We start from the raw sequence: 27,717 nt of genomic DNA on the forward strand, positions 1-27,717 counted from the left end.
GGACACAATATTGCATGTCTAATCACTTAGTCTATTCCTGTGTAGCCCTGGACTGTCCTGCCAACAGCCATTACCAGAGCTGCTCTGAGATCTGTGCCACTCCATGTCCCGGCCTCTCTGACATTATCACCTGCCCCACCACCTGTGCTGAGGGCTGTGCCTGCAATGTAGACTACTACTTCAATGGGACAGGCTGTGTTAAGTGGGACATGTGCAGCTGTTACCACAAAGGACGCACCTACAAGGTGGAGTTTACCTAGAACATACACCAACAATGTGTAGTGTTTACATTACAGTGGAAGAATATGTACCACAAATACACATTATTGTCAGATGGATATATTTCAGTAAATATGTGTATACTGTAATGTATTGTAGCGGATAGTCCAAGAAGGTATTATTAAATGTAAATTCAAAGATAAAATGTATATATCTATATGATAAGAACTGCATCCTTATAACGCTGCCACAATAACAATGTACTGTACCTATTTTTCTCCCTCAGATTGGTGAGTCTGTGTTGTCAGAGGATTGCCAGGAGCTCTGCACCTGCTCTGCCTCTGGTGATGTGAAGTGTGAGGCCACCAAGTGCAAGGCTGATGAGAGCTGCCAGGTCAAGGATGGTCAACGTGGCTGCTATCTCAAAAAGTGTTTGTTGGAGACTAATGGTGCCTTCACCCTTTTCAATGAAAGAAGTGGCACAATCACAGCCATGGGGGCCTATGAGATCATCAAAGTTTGTGACAATGCTCTTGTGGAAGAGTGGTTCAGAGTGGTGGTGACCTTGCAGGACTGTGGGAAGACTGGCCTCAAGAGCGTTGTTGCTGTGTACGTCTACTTTAATGACCTGATCGTCACTGTCAACAGCAAGCATGAAACATGGGTGAGTCACCTCGTATATTTATTATTAAATATTGTTTATGGATAACACCAATTGCCTTCAGTATCTAGGATTTTCAGATGGTTTACTATTCCATCAGTGTTACTTTCTCTTTCAATGTTGTTCACAGATAAACGGTAAGAAGGTGACTCTACCACGCCTGATGAGTAATGAGGTCTCAGTGAAGGTTAATGACAAGACAGTGATGATTGAGAGGATGTCAGGCCTTCAGGTGTCATACAGCCTCTCTCAGGAGATCATAGTGACAGTGAGTGCCCACATGGCTGACAAGGTGTGTGGAGCTTGTGGAAGACTGAATCCTTCAGGAGACATCCCGGGCCCTAGTCTCAACCGGACTATGCAGGAATACATGGATGGCTGGAATGCACCGGACTTACCAACCTGCAGGTGAGTAACTGTATAAATCTGGAACTGATTCAAATCTGAAAAGCAATCAATAACATTCAAGTTGTGAAAATGTATACTTAATTAGGGTTAAAGCTACCTCAGTTGTATGCTCTTTGACCCCTTACAGTGGCGGCCTTTGAACACCATGGAACATTCTTTCGTCCACAAGACATTTTAACTACCCAGATTAATCACCTCTGATAGAGAATCCGTCTTCAATAAATGTTTGTGATAACTTTAATTCTATTCTTACAGAACAATTACATTTTGTGAAATTATTCTGTAAAAACCAAACAATAAAATGTCGACAAGAAAAGCATCAAGAACTGATGTATTGTCTCTATTGTACTTCTCCAGATGATAATTCATTCCATGGTCTTTTACTATGTTCTGCATAGGGGATTACATTAGGGACAGACTATAGAAAATAGTTGATTATGTACACAGAAGTATATGGCCTCCTTCAGATGTCATGGCAGGACATACAGTGTGCAAGGGGTGTATAGACTTCCACTATCTTCATATTTCACTGTTTTAAATTAAATTTAAAAAGGGATTACAGCTGTGAATAATTTTGGATAAGATTCTTTCAACATTGTCAAACTCTTATGGCAACATTTATCCATTGTTTTTGTAAAAATTCCTCAAGCTCATTACATTTGGTTGGGAAACTAACTTTTTACCTGGGATTTGCTCCTTTCATATGTATTTTGATCCTGAAAAACTCTAGTCCCTGCAGGTGACAAGCATGCCCATAACATGATGCTGGACATTAATACAGTAGTTACTATATTGTAATAAAAGTATGTTTACACTATAGTAAAATGTAAACACTACAGTCATGTCCGCAACACTGCAGTAAATACTGCATTAGTCCTCAAAAACACTACAGCGAGTACTGCTTTTTGCAGACCTTATTAATGTAATGGCTTCTAAAGGTGCATTCACCAAGTATCAACTTTGGGGTGTGAAGACATCTTAGTTTTAAAAATGTGTATTAATTAGAATATTGTATCATTTTCATCCAGAGATTTCATCCTTAAATTAAATTTAAGGCAGCAAAATGTGAAGACTGTGCAAGGGGTGTGTAGACTTTCACTGGTGACTAGTGTTTTCTGGGCATGGGGAATGTTTTATATGAACATGAAACAAGCTTGGGGCGGCAGGGTAGCCTAGTGGTTAGAGCGTTGGACTAGTAACCGTGAAGGTTGCAAGTTCAAACCCCCGAGCTGACAAGGTACAAATCTGTTCTTCCCCTGAACAGGCAGTTAACCCACTAGGCTGTCATTGAAAATAAGAATTTGTTCTTAACTGACTTGCCTAGTTAAATAAAAATAAATAAAAATTTGGACTGGTCACCACAGCATTATTTCCTTGAAGTATCATACCCATTTATGAAGGGAGATTTTATTTTTTATTCCAAGAATGTGCATTTGGGAAGGATACTTTTATCACAACACTAATTTATAATTCACTATCATTTAGATATCAAATTACATCTAGAGATGATTAATCCAGCAAATCCAGTTTAGTACTTTCTATTACATAGTACATATTTAGAATTTTGACTTAATTACCATTGTAATGATTTTACCATTCCAAATTACTTTATGAAATTGTTTTGAAAATCTGAGGCGAGGGTTTGGCAGAAAATGTCATTCCTTCTAAACATATTTGAAATAGTGTTTGTTACAAATATTTGACAAATGGTCACAGTGATTTAGGCAAAATGTATTCTTGGTGGGATTATTCAATAGCAAATTGTTCTTCAGTTGTAGCACAGTCAGTTCTCTCATATCACTGTAAAAGAGAAAGGGAGAGTTGTTGTGAGTGCATATCATTCCCACTGAAATCTGTCGTGTAACACCTGCTGCTATGTTTTCAAAAGACGTTCAAACCTTCATTATGGAAGTTAAAACAAGTTTCAAGTCCATAATCCCACAACCGTCATTGTTTGACACCATGCTTGTAAGGCTCTATATTTTGATTCCTTTAGACTTACAGTCTCATATATTGAAGGTTAGCTTCATAATCATATAACACTATGGTGAAGTGCCTCACCATTAGAAGAAGTCAGAGGCTACATACTCAACCATGTACCCCTGCATTAAGGGGGCGGATGGGATAGAATTCCCGTATACCATCCTTGACCTGGCAGCTCCCTTCACTCTAGCATGCCATGGACTGTGACAGAACAGCTCCAGATTTCTGGCAGATGTGGACCGCAAAGCAGTTGTCTGACATCACAGATTGCCCTATCTAAAAAGATCACAGACACATGTCAGTGAGACTTTTTTTCACATAACACTTGAATAATAGGTTATCCGAATGTGAAAACAGAAAGTTATGTTGGATTGAGTGTCAACCTGGACTCTGGTGTAAAAGTAACATAGCAAATGAAAATCCGGGATACTCAAATTAGTATGTGTTAACGGGATTTATATGTTCATATGAATGATTTGAATTTCTACCCTGAAACCATATGATTGCATGAAATTGATTAGAATCCTGATGAAATTGATTGGAATCATGAGATTATTCTAATGATGTGTGTGGTTTTAGTTCGTGGAATTATATGTCCGCGAGTGTAGTTTTTAGTCAGAATTAGAGGATAACAATATATCTGTACGATATGTCTATTATAGTATCTTAAAAACAGTCTGTCTGACCAAGATTTGGTGCCGACCTTGGCTGGGGGCCACTGAGAGGGAAACCCTGGGAAGTACTATCTTGAGGGAGGACAGAGTGATTTTCACGGACTCCCATAATCATTGTCGTCTGGGTAGCAGGACACTGTGTGCGTAGGATACCTAATGTTTGTGTGTGGAAGTATGTGCGTAAGAAGCCAGTATAAAATGAATGGTTTTGTACAACTAACCAGCGCTCTGGTGAATAAACCTTGACTATTTTAGCTGGGCCTCCCTCTGTTTCATTTCAATTAGTATCTTACAAATCCTGATTAGCAGACTGAGTAGTTTAATTAATTGAATTGTTTTATGAACATTGAGAACATAATTCTCATAACAGTATGATATGTTAATTTTGGTATGTTATGTATTCATTTGTGAAAAGGGCAAGACAAAGCCTATTCCCCCTCAGGAGACTGAAAAGATTTGGCATTAGTCCTCAGATCCCCAAAAGGTTCTACAGCTGCTCCATCGAGAGCATCATGACTGGTTGCATCACTGCCTGGTATGGCAACTGCTCAGCCTCAGTCTGCAAGGCACTACAGAGGGAAGTGCGTACAACCCAGTACATCACTGGGGCCATCAAAGGGCTACTCAGACTACTCTTTTACGCTGCTGCTAGTCTTTGTTTATTATCTATGCATAGTCACTTTAACTCTACCTACATGTACATGTTACCTCAATTACCTTTACTAACATTGACTCTGTACTTGTAGCCTCGCTATTATCATTTTACTGCTATTATCATTTTACTGCTTCTTTTTAATTATTTGTTACTTCTATTTAAACATTTTTACTTCACACATTTTTTGTTAACTGTTAAATCATTGTTGGTTAAGGGCTTGTAAGTAAGCATTTCACTGTAAGGTCTACAACTGTTGTATTTGGCGCATGTGACAAATACAAATTTGATTTGATCATCATCCATTTAGTATGATATGTTACAAATTACAATTCACATCACGAATTGCAATTCGTACAATATGTTACGAATTTGCAATATGTATGACATGTTCCAGATGACAATTTGTTAGGGCTAAAGTAAGATAGGTGGCTAAAGTTAGCTAGGCTAGGGTTTAGGGGTTAAGGTTAGGGGATGGGTTAGCTAACATGCTAAGTAGTTTCAAAGTAGCTCAAAAGTAGTAATTAGCCATACCAAACGTAACATATAATACTAATTTGAGCATCCTGGAATTTATTTGAGTAAGTTACATGTATGTCTATTCTATGAGACCAGCCTGAGAGAGTTTGGTCTAGCATCAGTACAAACCCTAAACTACTTATGGCAAAAGGTTGGAGATTTCCAGCTTTTGATCTTTACACCAAAGTGCTGACAGTCTAACATGTAACGAGCAACACTGTGGTAAGGAGCGACATTGTGGCAAAGCATATTACCTCTCCCTCAGCCTTACAGATGTCACAGTGGAAGTCTCTGAAGTAAGAGGGGGGGTCTATCTTATGGTGCAGGCGGCAAAGGGTCCTTTAGGATCCGTGATGATACCACAGTCAGCACCAAACACTCCTTTCTTCTTAGTGTTACACTTGGGGCAGAAGTCTCTGCTGCAGCAGTCTTCACAAACCACCCCAAGCATGCTGACCTTCCAGGTAGCCCCAAAGGAGTTGACGTCTTTGGACATCTGTTCACCAGTAAGCAGGAACTCATTATTCTTGTTACCAATAAAGTTATTGTCTCTGTAATTGTCAGGGATCGTGGCGGTGGCGTACACAAAGTCTGTCAATATGACATAATTCGTGCTGTCCGAATAAAACTGCACAATTGTATCGGCTCAGTGGGAGGTTAGTCTAGATGACGTTCACCTGGGGAAGACGTGTTTGAATTAAACCTGTTTGGGATAGGGGGCAGTATTGGGAAGTTTGGATGAAAAGCATGCCCAGAGTAAACTCTGTTAGTCAGGCCCAGAAGCTAGAATATGCATAAAATTAGAAGATTTGGATAGAAAACACTGTACAGTTTCCAAAACTGTTAAAATAATGTATGTGAGTTTAACAGAACTCATATGGCAGGCAAAAACCTGAGAAAAATCAAACCATGATTTGGGAATTCTGAGGTTTGTAGTTTTCAAGTGAATGCCTATCCAATATCCAGTGTCTGTGTGGTCAGATTGCACTTCCTAAGGCTTCCAGTAGATGTCAACAGTCTTTAGAAGTTGTTTCAGGCTTCTATTGTGAAAGGGGAGAGAATAAGACCACTCAGAGCAAGTGGCTCAGCTGAAAGTTTGTCACTCATGGCCGTGGGTATATCGTTGCTTATCTTTCTTTTCTATTGTCAACGCTGTTGTCCGGTTGAAATAATATTTAATATTTATGATAAAAAGATCCTAATGATTGATTATAGACATTGTTTGACATGTTTCTACGAACTTTAATGGAACGTTTTGGACTTTTCATCTGGATGTGTGCCCGCGCTTTGTGCATATGGATTACTGAACTAAATGCGCAAACAAAAGGAGGTTTTTGGACATAAAGATTATCTTTGTCGAACTAAACAAACATTTATTGTGTAACATTTATTGGAGTGTCACCAGATGAAGATCATCAATCATCAATTTTTGTGGCTAGGCGCTGTCATAACATAATCGCATGGTGTGCTTTCGCCGTAAAGCCTTTTTGAAATCGGACACTGTGGTTGGATTAACAAGAAGTTTATCTTTAAAATGGTGTATAATACTTATATGTTTGAGGAATTGTAATTATGAGATTTCTGTTGTTTGAATTTGGCGCCCTGCAATTTCACTGGCTGAAGACCAGGTGTTCCGCTAGCGAAACCCCCTTCCCAGAAAGGGTAAAGAGAGATTATCTTTCAAAACAGATTTTCACCTCATTCTCACTCACTTCTGGTCTGCATTTAAACTCACCAAATTTTTTTTTATGGATGTGTCTTTCATCGATATGGATGTAGCATTCATGACAATTTATTTTGTATTTTTATTATCATTGTGGAAGTGACAGCTTTTTAGCAACATGAAATGTTATTGAAATCCGTTCCATATACACCCCATGAAGAATATGACAAGCAAGCATTTTAGATTATGTTTTTCACAAATTCATATAATGTTTGGGAATGATGTATAGTAAGGCATTTGTGAAAAGTCAATAGCAATATAGAGTGGGAAAGCAGCCGTGCATTTGGACAATTAATAGACACTGCAGTGAATTAAACATAATAAAAAATCTGTCTCGTCCAGGACCAGCGTCTACACAGACTGGTGCGCCATAGCAAATCAGAGCCACTTTAGGACTATATACAAATAAGGCATTTGTGACTTGTTTCAGGAAAATAGGTACATGTTGCACGCCACTACTTCACAGGAGATCCATTTGAACGTAATTTTTTAAAACATTTTATTTATACGTCTTTAGGCATAAATGCCTTCTGGAACATTTGAACTTTCAAATCAAATCAAAATCAAATCAAATCACGACGAGCCTTAATAAAACAACTTGTATGCCATCGATAAATGTGACTAAAATAGTTAAATTATGAACCTAGTTGGTTTAGCCACAGAAAAAGAGAGCAACCTTCCCGCTAGTCATGATTTGCTGAGATAATGAGTGGGCTGGACATGCCGGGAGATGATTTCAGATTGGTCTGCAATGTAGCATGCTGCTATCTATTTGAGCTGGTCAGTAAGTGTAGGTAATCCTGTCTAAAGCGGCTTAAAAAATATATATATTCCGTAGTAGAACTGCATAAGTGTTTCATACAGTTAAAGTCGAATGTTTACAAACACAGCCAAATACATTTAAACTCAGTTTTTCACAATACCTGACATTTAATCCTAGTAAAAATTCCCTGTCTTAGGTCAGTAAGGGAATACCCCCCTGTATTGGACAAAAATGAATGGGAAGTCATTGGCATCGGACAAACCATATACACATTGTCCAATACCACCCAATTTGGCGTTGATTCATCCAAAGTGTATTGCAAATGCCATTTGGCAATTGCCAGTTGTAACACTTTAAAAATCCAACAGGTGGCGAATCCGCTCCACCTTGGTTTTTCATAATGGAAATGTAACCCAAGTCAACATCCAAAAGCAAAATTTTGAAAAAATTATTATTTTTTGGTCAAAAACTTATCACCCCTTAAAAAAAGTGCTTTCTGGACCGTTTTTCTAAATTCTTTCGATTTTTTTTTTGTCAATTACACATGTGTAAGAACTGTATGAATATACTTTTGTCCAATTTTATGATCAGAATTTTTTTTTAAACTTGTGCATAAGGAATATGATTTGTCCATTTGCAATATGATTTCATAGGAAGTCAAAAGTCACTTTTTTGGGGGCCAAATGCCATAAGAAATTTGACATGCTCAAAAATCCTGCAGAAATGCAAAATTGACTGGCCTGATGAACTCGGGATGGCCGGGCAGTGATAGTTGTTCCTTTCCATCACTCGTTGTGTTGACTTCATCATGTCCATTTGGTGATGTTTTTTCACTATAGACTCATATTGCAAATGCACGTGCATTTGTAGCAGGTATAGCCCATCATGCAAACAATGTTTCCATGATGGGCTATTAGTATGACTATAGACTCTTCATACATCAATTTATTTACAAAATTGTAGTTTAATAGCCTGGCAACTGTAGGTGAGAAAATCCCCCCCAATTGCAATGTATTCGATGCGGATTTAGGTTCCTGCAAAGGAACTAAATTCCGCATCATCCCTAAGAGGTTTAAAACCTCTTAGGAATGATGCGGAATTTAGTTCCTTTGCACTAAATTCCGCATCATCCCTAAGAGGTTTAAAACCTCTTAGGAATGATGCGGAATTTAGTTCCTTTGCACTAAATTCCGCATCATCCCTAAGAGGTTTAAAACCTCTTAGGAATGATGCGGAATTTAGTTCCTTTGCAGGAACCTAAATCCATGCAATTAAAGAGCACCACCTGTAGTACTCGATAAAACTCAAACTTTCATTAAAACACACATGCAAGGTACTGAATTAAAGCTACACTCGTTGTGAATCTAGCCACCAAGTCAGATTTGTAAAATGCTTTTCGGCGAAAGCATGAGAAGCTATTATCTGATAGCATGCACCCCCCAAAATAGCTGAACGACACCTAAACAAAAGATTTTGCGGTAGCCGGCGCTACACAAAACACAGAAATAAAATATAAAACATTCATTACCTTTGACGAGCTTCTTTGTTGGCACTCCTATATGTCCCATAAACATCACAATTGGGTCTTTTTCCCGATTAAATCCGTCATTGTATATACCCAAAATGTCATTTGCTGAAAGCCGGTCTGATCCAGGAAAATGCCCCTTTACAAGACGCAACGTCACTTTTTAAAATTACAAAAGTTGCCTATAAACTTTTACAAATCACTTCAAACTACTTTTCTAAACCAACTTTAGGTATTAATAAACGTTAATAATTTATAAAATTGATCACGGGGCGATCTGTATTCGATAGCAGCAAGTCTTGAAATCATCGTTCATGTTTTCAATTTCACAACATCCTGTGGTGAGCCTAAAACAGGAAGGGCCTATACGTCATCTAACCAAGGATAAAGCAGACTTGAAATGCCAGTACTGGCGACATCGTGTGGAAGCTGTAGGCGTTTACAGGGGATCGTCATTTATTTTCTTTCGCCTTAGACAATACATTGAATGGCGGATTAATATTTTTTTTGTGTTTTTGGTAAACAGTTTTACCAGGGTTTTTTACTCCTAAACACATTCTGTTATAGCCACAGACACAATTTAACCAGTTTGAGAGACTTCAGAGTGTTTTCTATACACACATACTTATCATATGCATATACTATATTCCTGGCATGAGTAGCAGGACTTTGAAATGTTACGAGATTCTTAACAAAAAGCTGCGAAAATTCGCATCATCCCTAACAGGTTTTAAGTACTCTAAAGTTTTTCATTTCTAACTCAAAACCTCATGCAACCACAAAATGTTGGATAAAGCATACAATATACTGCACAGTATCTGTTCATCAATATATTTTTGCTTTCATTAATAAAATAAAGACTTTCAAAATGCAGATGTTTATTTCAACTACTGTACATCTTGCTGAGATGATCAATATATTTGTTGCGTTGGTGTGTCGTCAGTCTTGATGGCCTTCAGGATGGCCTTCATCTTTGCTTGTAGGCTTGGTTACGGATTCATGTTTTCAGTTGATGCCAAACAAGTTTGATCGGGTTTAAATCAGGAGACCTACATGTAGAGTAAAAAAAAATACTTTTAGATATAGTGTAGGCCTACCTTAGGCAAGATGAGTCTCACTAGTGTTGAGTAATGTGCTGTTTAATTCTTGTGACTCTCAAACCCGGATCCGGGAGCGTAATCATAACCTCAAACGAATTAGCATAACGCAGTGGACATAAATACCCCTAGAAAATGTTCCTATTCATGAAAATCACAAATGAAATATATTGAGACACAGCTTAGCCTTTTGTTAATCACACTGTCATCTCAGATTTTCAAAATATGCATTTACAGCCAACGCTAGACAAGCATTTGTGTAAGTATTATTATTATTATTATTATTAAGTTTATCATGGCATAATGCTATGCTAGGCTCTGCTGGCAGCAGGCAACATTTTCACGAAAATAAGAAAAGCAATCAAATTAAATAATTTACCTTTGAAGACCTTCGGATGTTTTCGCTCAGGAGACTCCCAGTTAGATAGCAAATGTTCCTTTTTTCCAAAAATATTATTTTTGTAGGCGAAATAGCTCCTGTTTGTTCTTCACGTTTGGCTGAGAAATCGACCGGAAACAACAATGCCGAACTTTTTGCCAAATTAACTCCATAATAATCGACAGAAACATGGCAAACGTTGTTTAGAATCAAGCCTCAAGGTGTTTTTAACATATCTATCCGATAATATATCCGTCAGGACAATTGGTTTCTTATAAGAAGCGATTGGAAAAATGGCTACCTCAGTACTTTACGCAAGATTTTCTGCGGGAGACATCATGTGACCACTTGCTAAATGTGGTCCCTTACGGCTATTCTTCAACATAAATGCTTAAAAAAACGTCACAATGCTGTAGACACCTTGGGGAATACGTAGAAAATGTAAGCTCATTCGTAGCTCATTCACAGCCATATAAGGAGTCATTGGCATGAGGCGGTTAAAAAAAATGCGGCACTTCCTGATTGGATTTTTATCTGGGTTTCGCCTGTAACATCAGTTCTGCTCCACTCACAGACAATATCTTTGCAGTTTTGGAAACGTCAGAGTGTTTTCTATCCAAAACTGTCAATTATATGCACAGTGGAGCATCTTTTCGTGACAAAATATCTTGTTTAAAACGGGAACGTTTTTCATCCAAAAATGAAAATACTGCCCCTAGAGTAGCAACAGTGCTGTAGGTCTTTATTTAACCTTTATTTTACTACATAAAGGTCTACTTACTCTACTGGTGTCTTGACCCAGTTTTTGGTCATTGTCTGCATTTGGAGAAGAGAAAATGTAGGCTAACAGCCAACATTAGTTACAATACTAGAAATGTACATGTAAATAGACCTAAACGTAACAAAATATTGCTATAATCCTACCTTGAAAGAAACAACGTGTTCCCAGAAACACCTCTCTGACATAGGGTCCAGCATATCTCTTCATGATTTCTTCCTCAAAGAAATCTCAAACCATGATACCTGAAAAAGGAGGCAACAATGAATTATTGTGGAAGGTGTAGGCTATAATATTTGATGTACTTTTTGCTTTGTAAATAGCTAAACTTACCATCAAATAAGGGCCTGGTCCCTGCTGAGAATTGCCCCCCACACATGGAGTTTGAGGGGATGCTTGGGACTCGGCTTGCTTGATCTTCTTCCTTTTTTTCTCAAGGGCCATGGTTGATTCATCTGTGAAGATGACGTCATTGAATGTCTCGCCAGCTTTGATCCATGCCTGGGACTGCAGCATGCAAAGTTCTTTGTTTGTCAGACGAATCATTGGGTCGAAACTACAGAACAGTACAAAACAAGAGAACACACATGGTTAATGTTCTGAAAAAATATAATGATATATATATACAGTGGGGCAAAAAAGTATTTAGTCAGCCACCAATTGAACAAGTTCTCCCATTTAAAAAGATGAGAGGCCTGTAATTTTCATCATAGGTACACTACAATTATGACAGGCAAAATGAGAAAAAAATCCAGAAAATCACATTGTAGGATTTTTTTATGAATTTATTTGCAAATTATGGTGGAAAATAAGTATTTGGTCAATAACAAAAGTTTATCTCAATACTTTGTTATATACCCTTTGTTGGCAATGACAGAGGTCAAACTTTTTCTGTAAGTCTTCACAAGGTTTTCACACACTTTTGCTGGTATTTTGGCCCATTCCTCCCTGCAGATCTCCTCTAGAGCAGTGATGTTTTGGGGCTGTTGCTGGGCAACACGGACTTTCAACTCCCTCCAAAGATTTTCTATGGGGTTGAGATCTGGAGACTGGCTAGGCCACTCCAGGACCTTGAAATGCTTCTTACAAAGCCACTCCTTTGTTGCCCTGGCAGTGTGTTTGTGATCATTGTCATGCTGAAAGACCCAGCCACGTTTCATCTTCAATGCCCTTGCTGATGGAAGGAGGTTTTCACTCAAAATCTCACGATACATGGCCCCATTCATTCTTTCATTTACACGGATCAGTCGTCCTGGTCCCTTTGCAGAAAAACAGCCCAAAAGCATGATGTTTCCACCCCCATGCTTCACAGTAGGTATGGTGTTCTTTGGATGCAACTCAGCATTCTTTGTCCTCCAAACGTGACGAGTTGAGTTTTTACCAAAAAGTTATATTTTGGTTTCATCTGACCATATGACATTCTCCCAATCTTCTTCTGGATCATCCAAATGCTCTCTAGCAAACTTCAGATGGACCTGGACATGTACTGGCTTAAGCAGTCTGGCACTGCAGGATTTGAGTCCCTGGCGGCGTAGTGTGTTACTGATGGTAGGCTTTGTTACTTTGGTCCCAGCTCTCTGCAGGTCATTCCCTAGGTCCCCCTGTGTGGTTCTGGGATTTTAGCTCACCGTTCTTGTGATCATTTTGACCCCACAGGGTGAGATCTTGCGTGGAGCCCCAGATCGAGGGAGATTATCAGTGGTCTTGTATGTCTTCCATTTCCTAATAATTGCTCCCACAGTTGATTTCTTCAAACCAAGCTGCTTACCTATTGCAGATTCAGTCTTCCCAGCCTGGTGCAGGTCTACAATGTTGTTTCTGGTGTCCTTTGACAGCTCTTTGGTCTTGGTCATAGTGGAGTTTGGAGTGTGACTGTTTGAGGTTGTGACAGGTGCCATTAATACAGGTAACGAGTGGAGGACAGAGGACAATTAAAGAAGAAGTTACAGGTCTGTGAGAACCAGAAATCTTGCTTGTTTGTAGGTGACCAAATACTTATTTTCCACCATAATTTGCAAATAAATTAATTAAAAATCCTACAAAGTGATTTTCTGGGGGAAAAAATCACATTTTGTCTGTCATAGAAGTGTACCTATGATGAAAATTACAGGCCTCTCTCATCTTTTTAAGTGGGAGAACTTGCACAATTGGTGGCTGACTAAATACTTTTTTTGCCCCACTGTATATATATATATATATATATATATATATGTACAAATATATATATATATATATATTTACATATATATATATATAATATAAAATATTTAAAAAAATATTTTAAATAAAAATATAAAATTCTTACTGTGCATTTCCAAAAATCCACTCAAGTTTCTTCAACTGTCTAATGACTGTGATTAGAGCGATGTTGATGTTGTGCCGTGATGCCAGCAGATTCCAGATGACCTTTGCTGATCGCTCATCATCTTTAACCATCAGTGAGTCGATCACTTGAATAGTCTTGCTGGAAATGGAATACAATGTAAAAATGATTTAAGCATTATTTTTTAGCATAATTAGGCCTACAGTACATTATCGTAGCCTACTGTCCCTGATCATTTTCCTGAGCTTTCGTGTTCGGCATAAAACAAGCATCTGATGATAGCGAGTGCTGCAAATCGAATGAGTGCTGCTAAAATAGTAAAATATGCCAATTGCTAAATAGATCTCTTGGATTACAATGTTTGCTTTGTTACCCTTTCTTCCATCAAGTCATATATCCACTATTTTGGGAATTACTTCTTAAATAACATTTTGCCATATGATGATCAGCTGAAGCCAGTTAGCCTATCATTCATAACTGTTTGACTTTTAGGACTACACTCTTTTTTTGTTCCTAAAGGGTTACAATTGCTTGTCACTGGGGTGGTACCCTGTAAGGTACGTCCTTTGTACCTTTAGTTATAGGTACATAATTGTACCACAGTTCATACCTCAGATAGTAACTTTCTTACATACAGTGCATTCATCAAGTATTCAAAACCTTTATTCACATTGTGTTACGTTACAGATAAAATTGATTAAATAGTTGTTTTCTCATCAATACCCCATAATGACAAAGCAAAAATAGGTTTTTCGAAATTTGTGCAAATCTATACAAAAATAAAACTGAAATATCACATTTACATAAGTATTCAGACCCTTTAGTCAGTACTTTGTTGAAGCATCTTTAGAAGCGATTACAGCCTCACGTCTTCTTGGGTATGACGCTACAAGCTTGGCACATCTGTTTGGGGATTTTCTCCCATTTTTCTCTGCAGATCCTCTCAAGCTCTGTCAAGTTGGATGGGGAGCATTGCTGCCTAGGTATTTTCAAGTCTGTCCAGAGATGTTCGATCAGATTCAAGTCCGGGCTCTGGATGGGCCACTCAAGGACAATCAAAGATTTGGCCTGAAGTCACTCCTGCGTTGTGTTGGCTGTGTGCCTAGGGTCGTTGTCCTGTTGGAAGATGAACCTTTGCCCCAGTATGAGGTCCTGAGTGCTCTGGGGCAGATTTTCATCGAGGATCTGTCTGTACTTTGCTCCGTTCATCTTTCCCTCAATCCTGACTAGTCTCCAAGTCCCTGCCGCTGAAAAACATCCCCACAGCATGACGCTGCCACCACCATGCTTCACCTGGTGCCAGGTTTCCTCCAGACGAGATACTTGGCATTCAAGCCAAAGAATTCAATTTTGGTTTCATCAGACCAGAGGATCTTGTTTCTCATGGCCTGAGAGTCCTTTAGGTGCTTTTGGCAAACTCCAAGTGGGCTGTCTTGTGCCTTTTATTGGGGAGTGGCTTCCATCTAGCCACTCTACCATAAAGGCCTGATTGGTGTAGTGCTGCAGGCAGAGATGGTTCTGTCCTTGTTCTCCCATCTCCACAGAGGAACTCTGGAGCTCTATCAGAGTGACCATCGGGTTCTTGGTCACCTGCCCGCTAAGGCCCTTCTCCCCTGATTGCTCAGTTTGGCCGGGCGGCCAGTCTTGTTGGTTCCAAACTTCTTCCATTTTTGAATGATGGAGGCCACTGTGTTCTTCAATGCTGCAGAAATATTTTGGTACCGTTCCCCAGATCTGTGTCTCGACATAATCCTGTCTCAGAGCTTTACGGACAATTCCTTTGACCTCATGGCTTGGTTTTTGCTCTGACATGCACTGTCAACTGTGGGACCTTATATAGACAGGTTTGTGCCTTTCCAAATCATGTCCACTTTACTGAATTTACCACAGATCAACTCCAAACAAGTTGTAGAAACATCTCAAGGATGATCAATGGAAACAGGATGCACCTGAGCTCAATTTCGAGTCTCATAACAAAGGGTCTTTTGTAAATAAGTAAATAATATGTAAATAAGGTATTACTGTTTGACATTTTTAAGAAATTAGCAAACATTTCTAAAAACCTGTTTTTTTAATCATTATGGGGTATTGTGTGTAGATTGATGAGGAAAAATGTGCATTAAATCAATTTTAGAATAAAGCTATAACGTAACAAACTGGGGAAAAAGGGAAGGAATCGGAATATTTTCCGAATACACCGAACAAAATATGAACTCAACATGCAACAATTTCAAAGAGTTACAGTTCATATAAGGAAATCTGTCAATTGAAATAAATTCATAAGGCCCTAGTCTATGGATTTCACATGCCTGGGAATACAGATATGCATCTGTTGGTCACAGATTGATACCTTAAAAAAAGGTAGGGGCTTGGATAAGAAAACCAGTCTGTCTGTATCAGGTGTGACCACCATTGGGAAAGGGAAAGGGGAGTCAGTTGTACAACTGAATGTATTCAACTGAAAGGCTTCTTCCGCATTTAACCCAGACCAGGTCGCAGTTGTAAATGAGAACTTCTTCTCAACTAGCTTACCTGGTTAAATAAAGGTGAAATAAAATTTGAAAAAATAAAACACTTGTCATCTTATGTCCAGACCATTTACTCATTTTCAGGGCCATTAATACTATTAAAATTGTTATGGTGTGTCACTCAGGGCTACAATAATGAGGTGAAGTAGCAAGAATGAAGTCTGCCAATAACTCCATGAATGAAGTGCAAAGTTAGCTGTGTGAGTGTATAACAACAAGGAAAAATACCTGAGGGGGGGGGGGATTTTTCTGACTAACACCTATAAGCGTTAGTCAGTCGAGCATTCCTTGACTTCATTCCGTGAATATTCAGTCATTATACGCCTAAAACAAAACAAAATGTGCACTTTGTGCCAAAATGCCCAGTTTTCTATTGTACCATAACAACTTTGGTAAGCACACAGGCTATAGCTTAAACAAGCACTAGCATACTCACTCACTAGCACACTCACATGGTCTCCATGCAGGCAGTATCCAACAGGCCTCATCCAGAAACGGACATCTTGGCAAGGACAAATAATGGCATCAGTAAATGTTTCATTTCAAAAAAGGTTATTGCAAACCCAAATATTAATGTTGAACTGTCTTATGAAAGCACATTGGGATTTAGCCTACTGGTTAGAACTTTGCATCAAATAAAAATAAATAAATTGTATATGTTTTATTGTCACGTACACCGGATAGGTGCAGTGAAATGTGTTGTTTTAAATGTTTTACCTGTCCATGTTGAACTTGTAACCTGAGAAAGTGGATCTTGATTGCAATAACTTTCTCTGTTATCAACCGAATATCTGTGAAACAATGAAATGTGTGTTCTGCACAATGTTAATCTTTCCTTTTAACAATGTCAAACAATCTCCATCCATCATTTCACAATTTGTGTGTGTGGGTTTGAAGTTCCTGTAGGGTGTGACTAAAGCAACGTTTTCATTCACCACCCTGAACCTAGATACTGTAACTGTTATTCAATAGCATCACATGCAATTTCCTCAGCAGATAATGAGCTATAAACCATGAGTCACATCTGTCTATGAAGACTAGCTCAGAAAACCAATAAGTTAAAGGTGAAAATAGTCGGGAAACATTGCAGAAAAATAGAACCAAACATTGGTTCCACATCCTTTGAAATGAATGCATATTACAGTAAGAAATTCTGTAACCATTACATTATTATGTTTAACAACACATTTGTGAGGAGATGCATTAGCCAAGCGGGCTCGAACCTAAGTGGTAGGAGACAGTGGGGTAAGACGTGCCAAAGGGTTAGTTGAGCCATTCCTTGTTTCTAGGAAACCACACACAAAATGAATAACATGACCATTAAAAATGTAGAGCTCACCATTGCATGGAGTCTGTGAAGGCAGAAACCATATGGAAAATATGGTAAGCAAGTTAGGTCCAAAAAACAGATTTTAGATTAATGTATTGTTTTATAGGTTTTATGATGCTTGTACACTATATATACAAAAGTATGTGGACACCCCTTCAAATGAGTGGATTCGGCTATTTCAGCATCTCCCATTGTATATAAAATCGAGCACACAGCCATGCAATCTCCATACACAAACATTGGCAGTAAAATGGTCCGCACTGAAGAGCTCAGTGACTTTCAATGTGGCACCGTCATAGGATGCCACCTTTTCAATAAGTCAGTTTGTCAAATTTCTAACCTGCTTGAGCTGCCCCTGACAACTGTAAGTGCTGAAGTGGAAACATCTAGGAGCAACAACGGCTCAGCCGCGAAGTGGTAGTCCACGCAAGCTCACAGAAAATGACCGCAGAGTGCTGAAGTGCATAGCGTGTAAAAATCATCTGTCAGCGGTTACAACACTCACTACCGAGTTCCAAACTGCCTCTGGAATCAGCTTCAGCACAAGAACTGATCGTTGGGAGATTCATGAAGAACGCTATCTGCCCGAATGCATAGTGCCAACTGTAAAGTTTGGTGGAGGAGGAATAATGGTCAGGGGTTGTTTGTCATGGTTCGTGCGAGGCCCCTTAGTTCCAGTGAAGTGATTTGATATTGAGATAAAAATGGACCGTTAAACTCTGCATTGTTGTGGATACAGCAAATGGTTTTGAGTTGCTAATAGAATACACATTAACAGCAACCAAGCATCCGGACTGTGTGGGTGTATGTCGATAAAAGATCTGATCAGTGATAACATCTGGACAGAAGGGTTTGCCATGTACACAGGTGACACCTGTCTTGGCAGGTGTCTTGGCAGCTGGCACCTCTTTACTGATTCGCTCTTATTTGGAAGCCCAACCAAATATAAGGCATGCACCCAGGAGCCCATCAAGCCAGTCATCCAGGTAAGATATTTCAGATTTTTTGTAAGTTTGTAGAAAAATAATTGTATTACTCATTTCCCTTGACAATACTATGTTTGGGGTGTTTCTGATGTGTCTAAAGTTGTCTTTACACTAGTCTACCATATGTAGAATCCATTTGGCATGCCCTTTAGATGTTTTACTGCTTATACATTCCGGTCCTTCTCACAGAAAGGTTGTTGTGTGGTGTCAAGGGATAACCATTTGTATTTTTCTTTGGGCCGTAAGGATGAAGGGGTCACTGCAATGCTTCGTGGTTCTGCTGCTTACTGGTAAGTAGTAGATAGTGAGCAAGTAATTTTTTGCGGACATGACTGTAGAATACTGTATTATAAACGGGGTGGTTCGAGCCCTGAAGGGTGATTGGCAGAAAGCCATGGTACAGCAGACCATATACACAATTGACAACAAAAAAAACTATTTACTGTTCTAATTACGTTGGCAACCAGTTTATAATAGCAATATGCTACCTTGGGGGTTTGTGGTATATGGCCAATATACCATGGCTAATGACTTTTTCCAGGCACACCTTGTTGCGTTAAGTATAGCCGTTAGCCTTGGTATATGAGGGGATAATCAATGAGGGGCTATGCATTCTATGGAAAATTATGAACGACGTGGAAGGTGTGTTCCACGACGCGGTAGCAGAGTGAGACTGGCCTTCCACGGAGTTGCATTATTTTCCAGATTATTTACCGTGCAAATATACAGTGCGTTATTGGAAATACTGAACACACTAGAAAGCCCTTCAAGTCAATCAGAAAAAAGTATTCAACAATGCCATGGTATAATCTTTTTTTCTGCTTTTTTTACTATCTGTGGTATAATGGCCGTATACCACACCCCCCCCCAGGCCTTATCACTTAATTATACCATGGAATTGTCGCGTATTCCTTTCTGATTGGTTTGAAGGGCTTTCTAGAGTGTGCATTATTTACCTACAGTATATAACGCACAGGATATTTACATGAATTCAATGGTTATAGTACATTTTTCCAAGTTTTGTTTGAGCTGCTTTTGAACGTAAAAGTCAAATTGAAAACAGTATTGGTATTGTTGAATTATATTTTAATAATAGCAAGCTAGGGCTGATAGTTTTGGTTAGCTAAACTAGGAAATATGTTTGTTTGGTTACCTCGGCAACTACTGTAGGTAGAGTCACGTCGGGGGCTGCCCTACAGTAGGCTGGACAATAGAATGAGTCAAAATTCACCCAAGGCTGAAAAATGGCAAAAGAACGTTGGCTAAGCTGGAACACTAGCAAGAGCCCATAGCAATGAATGGAATAGAACGTTCGCAGAGCCTGTTTTGATTGGAGTGACACTTAGAATTCCATTTCGCCAAAATCGCACCAAAAAAATGTAAATGTTTTTATTTTACCACAACAATCTGTTCTTAGGATGAAAAATAACAACTTGTATAGAAAGTAAACATCCGCACCTCGATGGTGAGGAAGTAGAGAAATATAAAAACTTTTGACTATTTCTGGTCAAGCGATCGATGACAGCAGAGTTCATTGCCCAACCTTATGTAAATAGAAAGAGGAGATTATCCTGATTAAAATGGTGTCCGACTTGAACAAATCTAAATATACACATTGGAGATATTTGGCGAAATATACCAGCCAGCATGCCTCACAATGTGGGGAGCTCAGCGTTCCATGGGCAAAAGGTAATTTCAGGGCTAGCGTTTGATGACAACAGAGTACGCTGCCCAGCCTTACAAAATTAGAAAGGGGGAGATTATCATATTTAAAATGGTGTCCAGTTTGAAAAAATCTAAATATACATATTGTGAGATATTTGGCAAAATAAACAGACACACCTATATTTCCCTATAGTAAACAATGGGACGACCTCAGAGTTCTTTAACTTGCTATTAATATTTTAACTACCAGCAACGTGGTAGCAACGCATATCTCATTGCCAACAATAGCAAACAGGCATTGTGACGTAGAACAACAATAAACTGGGAATAGAACGTTTGGAAGGCGAGTTGGTGACACAGTGCTCAATAGAACTATTAGGTTGAAAACTAATTAGGGTGAAAAACGCCCTAAAATAAGGCCTGTTTTTTTCTGGATTACTTCAAAACTACGGCAAGCACCTGTGCATATGGGAATATTATGAAACTGGGCCCACGGTGGATGCATTGAACTAGTTATTATCCGAAAAAAGCATGGTTGAAAATGCCGTGTGTCCAGCCTACCAACAGCACCAGATGATCGAGGGATACTACAGTGTGTAGTATAGTATTCTACAAAATTAGATAGTAAGGGACAGATAGCTATTTACTACTGGGGAAGAGGGGTGATCCAAAATAGGGTGGGTTGTAAAACTTTTTTTTGTTGCTCTGGGGGGATTTTTAAAATTTATTTGGGTACAGGGGAGGGTAGTGCATTTTTCCCCCGGTTTACATTTGCTATTTGCATGTTTTACTTGCATGTGTCTCCCCTTAATCAAGGTGTTTAGTACTTTCCTTACGCACTACGCTTTTCCATGTGCTAACTTTTACTATACCACAGGTCACTATAGTCTACCTGTCTAATGGTCTATCCTGCACTCATAGTAACCATTCATAGTAACAATAGTGGTAGGTGGATTGTTTGTCCAGATCTTCAATAGGCTAACTAGCAATCATACCACACATAAAAGCATTCAAAACTGCATTAATTGTAATATGACTCCATAAGAACCAAAAGGAATAAGGATAGGCAGTGGAGAGCCCAGGTGCATCATTGTGCATGAAAGAACAGTCAAGATGTGACACACAGCTCAAATCTCCTCTATTGATGTTGTTTAGGGACAATACAATTATCCTACCTAGACTAGCCTACAACACTACAATGCAATGAATAATAGCATTATTGTTTTCAAGCAAGTACAACATTCTACTCTAGGCTGCATTGAAAATTAAATTGGAATAACTTGAATAACTCATTTTAGATCAGTTGTGAGTATACTCTCGACAGATAAGGCACAGTAGCAGTCTGAAAGTATTGGCTCTATTTTTACTTCTGATAATGCACTCTGTCTGTTGCAGATCATCATTCTCCCAAGTCCTTCTATAATAATGTGGCCACATATGCCTCCAGCAGGCCCATTTATTCAGGAAAGCTTAACACATGCCCTGTCTCCTCTCCAATCTGAGCGGTTATTCTTTGCGCACCTAGAACCAACGCTTCAATATAGCCTAAATATTTATCATTTAACTTATAAATTGTATTACGTTTTATATATGGCATAACACAACCAGTCACAATGTTTTAATCTGATTAGGCTACTTCAAAAGTCTCTTCAAGGCCTGCGCACATTCATCCCAAATATAATTTCATCCTCATCAAAATGGCTTGACATTGATTAGTGTAAAGTAGCCTACATGTCAGATAAAGAAAAATGTCACAACATCATGAGAAAGCATGCAGGTTGTTAAGCTACAGATGAAATAAATTATGATGAACTTCACAGGGTGGTGAAAGTGCACAGTGATGAGGTTGATGCTCCTTTCCAATAAATATCTAGGGTCTTATTATGGTGAATGATAATCGATGCTTGGCTAACATTTGACAATAAAAGTAATCTTGCACTTTTGTCCATAATAATCTCATCATGTAGTGGGCTATACCTCCACTGTATCTGGGAACTGTTGGCTAGAGTGCACATACCAATACCAGAGTGGGCACATTCAGTAAAGACTACCTATAAACAACATTTTTTTGTGACAAAACCATCAGTAGGCACAGAGGTGATAATGCAATTTTTTTTTATTCGGTATGTGGGAATTTAACCTCAAAATAAATGTTTATGCGGCTACATATTCACGCACAGACTTTTATCTGCAACAAGTCAATTTGATGGAAACACAATTCTGGTAGGAAAATGGTCCAGGGTTTCCCTTAGCCGATAGACCTAATTGCCATCTTTTTGCCCCCCGAAAAATACAAAGCTGATAACAATATAATGCTTATCGTTATACAACATTTTCTGATAAATGAATGAATTAGACACCTTCTGAAGCCTACATCTATTTCTGAGTAGCAGACACAATAGCCATCTAACAAAGTAATGCATGTCGGTGTTGTATGTAGCATGCCACCAGCATATCTCTATATCTCTCTGGGGCTAGGCCTAAGCTTCTCTTTCTTTATGTAGGCTATATATTTTTAGATGAATATCATATAGTGGAAACCTACAGGCCAATTCTTCTCTGCAGATCCTCTCAAGCGCTGTCCGATTGGACGGGGAGCGTCGCTGCACAGCTATTTTCAGGTCTCTCCAGAGATATTCATCTTTCCCTCGATCCTGACTATTCTCCCAGTCCATGCCGCTAATAACATCCTCACAGCATGATTCTGCCACCACCATGCTTCAACGTAGGGATGCTGCCAGGTTTCCTCCAAATGTGACGCTTGGCACGAAGGCCAAAGTGTTCAATCTTGGTTTCATCAGATCAGAGAATCTTGTTTCTCATGGTCTGAGAGTCCTTCAGGTGCCTTTTGGAAAACTCCAAGCGGGCTATCATGTGCCTTTTACTGAGGAATGGCTTCTGTCTGGTCTCTCTCCCATCGAGGCCTGATTGGTGGAGTACTGCAGAGATAATTGTGCTTCTGGGAGGTTCTCCCATCTTCACAGAGGAACTCTGTGGGTTCTTGGTCACCTCCCTGACCAAGGCCCTTCTCCCCCGAATGCTCAGTTTGGCCGGGCGGCTAGCTCTAGAAAGAGTCTTGGTGATTCCAAACTCCTTCCATTTAAGAATTGTGGAGGCCACTGTGTTCTTGGGGACCTTCAATGCTGCAGACATTTTTTGGTACCCTTCCCCAGATCTGTGCCTTGACACAATCCTGTCTCGGAGCTCTATGGACAATTCCTTTGACCTCATTGCTTGGTTTTTGCTCTCACATGCACTGTCAACTGTGGGACCTGATATAGACATGTGTGTGCCTTTCCAAATCATGTCCTATCAATTGAATTTACCCCAGATGGACTCCAATCAAATTGTAGAAGCATCTGAAGGATGATCAATGGAAACAGGATGTACCTGAGCTCAATTTTGAGTCTCATAACAAAGGGTCTGAATACTAAAGTATAAAAAAAAAATTATGCATTTGCAAAAATGTCGAAAAACCTTTTGTCGTTATGGGGTGTTGTGTGTAGATTGTTGAGGATTTATTTTAGAATAAAGCTTTAACGTAACAAATGTGGAAAAAGTGAAGGGGTCTGAATATTTTCAGAATACACTGTAAGCTGATAGGCCTATGCCTAGGCTATAAACTTTTGCATATGCTACACATCAAAACGCAAGGATTTTTGTTGTTGTTGTTATAGGCTGTTTTTAAGGACAATTAAATGTGCTAATATCCCTTGTCTATTGACGGCGCTGGCTGTGCCAGGTCGGATCTGAAAGGATGTACATTTCTCAAATATCCAGTAAATTAAAATCTTCACAGTCACATTGTCTAGCAGAAACTCTGGAATATATATAATGCTTTTATACATATTTTAGAATATTCACATGAAAATGTGTCTCCAATTGGATGGAAACTTAGCTGTAGACACCCTAAAGACTATGGCAAGTGCGCTAGTCCAGTATCAATTTGATTATACCTGCACATCATAGTTCACCAGCAGCCCCAAGCATCTAAAGAATAGCCGATAGCTACAGACCAGACAAACAAGCTAAAGAATTCTACTTAAACTCCCCCCTCATTCTTATCTGGAGGTTGAGCATATTTTGTTGTCTGTATCTCTGCAATGTGTCTATCTCTGTAGCCTAATTGTATATATTTATGTAAAAAATTGGACAATGGTAATAAGTCCCTGACTTTATTGTGCAATCCCAGTCACTTTTTAAAATCTTTGTCTATATATGTATTTTGTTAACTGATAAAATCAATCATTCCTAAGCTGTGCAGCATCAATGTGATGAATGAACAGAGACATCTGTTACAAAACACCAAGAAGTTTAATGACATTGTGAGATTGTCAAGCCAAGCCTTAGATACTGGGTAAGCTTACAAGGTAGGGAGTGGGAGTGTCCATGACTAAAAAAATAAAATTCTTACAGCATGGCAAAGATTCAAAACAGCCGAAATTGTAAAATTGCTTTATTCAACATGTTGGAGTTGCGTGAGGCTTAGAGCTCACAACTCAAAAGGCAACAGAAATAGGATTTGTCTTATTTCTGTAGATATATATGGATTGTTTATAAAGCCAGGCACATTTAACCGTTAGGCTATTGATTACAGACCTAATTAAGATGGGTTTTCCTCTCTCCTCACTTTTCTTACATTTACATTTAAGTCATTTAGCAGACGCTCTTATCCAGAGCGACTTACAAATTGGTGCATTCACCTTATGACATCCAGTGGAACAGCCACTTTACAATAGTGCATCTAAAATCTTTGAAGGGGGGTGAGAAGGATTACTTTATCCTATCCTAGGTATTCCTTAAAGAGGTGGGGTTTCAGGTGTCTCCGGAAGGTGGTGATTGACTCCGCTGTCCTGGCGTCGTGGGGGAGTTTGTTCCACCATTGGGGGCCAGAGCAGCGAACAGTTTTGACTGGGCTGAGCGGGAACTGTACTTCCTCAGTGGTAGGGAGGCGAGCAGGCCAGAGGTGGATGAACGCAGTGCCCTTGTTTGGGTGTAGGGCCTGATCAGAGCCTGGAGGTACTGAGGTGCCGTTCCCCTCACAGCTCCGTAGGCAAGCACCATGGTCTTGTAGCGGATGCGAGCTTCAACTGGAAGCCAGTGGAGAGAGCGGAGGAGCGGGGTGACGTGAGAGAACTTGGGAAGGTTGAACACCAGACGGGCTGCGGCGTTCTGGATGAGTTGTAGGGGTTTAATGGCACAGGCAGGGAGCCCAGCCAACAGCGAGTTGCAGTAATCCAGACGGGAGATGACAAGTGCCTGGATTAGGACCTGCGCCGCTTCCTGTGTGAGGCAGGGTCGTACTCTGCGGATGTTGTAGAGCATGAACCTACAGGAATGGGCCACCGCCTTGATGTTAGTTGAGAACGACAGGGTGTTGTCCAGGATCACGCCAAGGTTCTTAGCGCTCTGGGAGGAGGACACAATGGAGTTGTCAACCGTGATGGCGAGATCATGGAACGGGCAGTCCTTCCCCGGGAGGAAGAGCAGCTCCGTCTTGCCGAGGTTCAGCTTGAGGTGGTGATCCGTCATCCACACTGATATGTCTGCCAGACATGCAGAGATGCGATTCGCCACCTGGTCATCAGAAGGGGGAAAGGAGAAGATTAATTGTGTGTCGTCTGCATAGCAATGATAGGAGAGACCATGTGAGGTTATGACAGAGCCAAGTGACTTGGTGTATAGCGAGAATAGGAGAGGGCCTAGAACAGAGCCCTGGGGACACCAGTGGTGAGAGCGCGTGGTGAGGAGACAGATTCTCGCCACGCCACCTGGTAGGAGCGACCTGTCAGGTAGGACGCAATCCAAGCGTGGGCCGCGCCGGAGATGCCCAACTCGGAGAGGGTGGAGAGGAGGATCTGATGGTTCACAGTATCGAAGGCAGCCGATAGGTCTAGAAGGATGAGAGCAGAGGAGAGAGAGTTAGCTTTAGCAGTGCGGAGCGCCTCCGTGATACAGAGAAGAGCAGTCTCAGTTGAATGACTAGTCTTGAAACCTGACTGATTTGGATAAAGAAGGTCATTCTGAGATAGATAGCGGGAGAGCTGGCCAAGGACGGCACGTTCAAGAGTTTTGGAGAGAAAAGAAAGAAGGGATACTGGTCTGTAGTTGATGACATCGGAGGGATCGAGTGTAGGTTTTTTCAGAAGGGGTGCAACTCTCGCTCTCTTGAAGACTGAAGGGACGTAGCCAGCGGTCAGGGATGAGTTGATGAGCGAGGTGAGGTAAGGGAGAAGGTCTCCGGAAATGGTCTGGAGAAGAGAGGAGGGGATAGGGTCAATCGGGCAGGTTGTTGGGCGGCCGGCCGTCACAAGACGCGAGATTTCATCTGGAGAGAGAGGGGAGAAAGAGGTCAGAGCACAGGGTAGGGCAGTGTGAGCAGAACCAGCGGTGTCGTTTGACTTAGCAAACGAGGATCGGATGTCGTCGACCTTCTTTTCAAAATGGTTGACGAAGTCATCTGCAGAGAGGGAGGAGAGAGGGGGGAGGGGGAGGAGGATTCAGGAGGGAGGGGAAGGTGGCAAAGAGCTTCCTAGGGTTAGAGGCAGATGCTTGGAATTTAGAGTGGTAGAAAGTGGCTTTAGCAGCAGAGACAGAGGGGGAAAATGTAGAGAGGAGGGAGTGAAAGGATGCCAGGTCCGCAGGGAGGCGAGTTTTCCTCCATTTCCGCTCGGCTGCCCGGAGCCCTGTTCTGTGAGCTCGCAATGAGTCGTCGAGCCACGGAGCGGGAGGGGAGGACCGAGCCGGCCTGGAGGATAGGGGACATAGAGAGTCAAAGGATGCAGAAAGGGAGGAGAGGAGGGTTGAGGAGGCAGAATCAGGAGATAGGTTGGAGAAGGTTTGAGCAGAGGGAAGAGATGATAGGATGGAAGAGGAGAGAGTAGCGGGGGAGAGAGAGCGAAGGTTGGGACGGCGCGATACCATCCGAGTAGGGGCAGTGTGGGAAGTGTTGGATGAGAGCGAGAGGGAAAAGGATACAAGGTAGTGGTCGGAGACTTGGAGGGGAGTTGCAATGAGGTTAGTGGAAGAACAGCATCTAGTAAAGATGAGGTCGAGCGTATTGCCTGCCTTGTGAGTAGGGGGAAGGTGAGAGGGTGAGGTCAAAAGAGGAGAGGAGTGGAAAGAAGGAGGCAGAGAGGAATGAGTCAAAGGTAGACGTGGGGAGGTTAAAGTCGCCCAGAACTGTGAGAGGTGAGCCGTCCTCAGGAAAGGAGCTTATCAAGGCATCAAGCTCATTGATGAACTCTCCGAGGGGACCTGGAGGGCGATAAATGATAAGGATGTTAAGCTTGAAAGGGCTGGTAACTGTGACAGCATGAAATTCAAAGGAGGCGATAGACAGATGGGTAAGGGGAGAAAGAGAGAATGACCACTTGGGAGAGATGAGGATCCCGGTGCCACCACCCCGCTGACCAGAAGCTCTCGGGGTGTGCGAGAACACGTGGGCGGACGAAGAGAGAGCAGTAGGAGTAGCAGTGTTATCTGTGTTATTCTTAGACAAGGC

At 40.5% G+C, this 27,717-nt stretch overlaps 1 protein-coding gene across 1 annotated transcript in view; it reads left to right on the forward strand.

The window, feature by feature from the left end:
* Positions 1-27,717, forward strand: part of LOC118379200 (IgGFc-binding protein-like) — a 52,956-nt gene that overhangs the window by 15,456 nt on the left and 9,783 nt on the right. Inside the window, exon 2 of the mRNA XM_052504453.1 lies at positions 18,795-18,838. Within this exon, the coding sequence (XP_052360413.1) occupies positions 18,796-18,838 (43 nt within the window). The 5' untranslated portion in view covers position 18,795. The remainder of the gene's footprint in view (positions 1-18,794; positions 18,839-27,717) is intronic.

Source organism: Oncorhynchus keta, unplaced genomic scaffold, assembly GCF_023373465.1.
Source record: "Oncorhynchus keta strain PuntledgeMale-10-30-2019 unplaced genomic scaffold, Oket_V2 Un_contig_19212_pilon_pilon, whole genome shotgun sequence".
NCBI classification, from domain to species: Eukaryota; Metazoa; Chordata; class Actinopteri; order Salmoniformes; family Salmonidae; genus Oncorhynchus; species Oncorhynchus keta.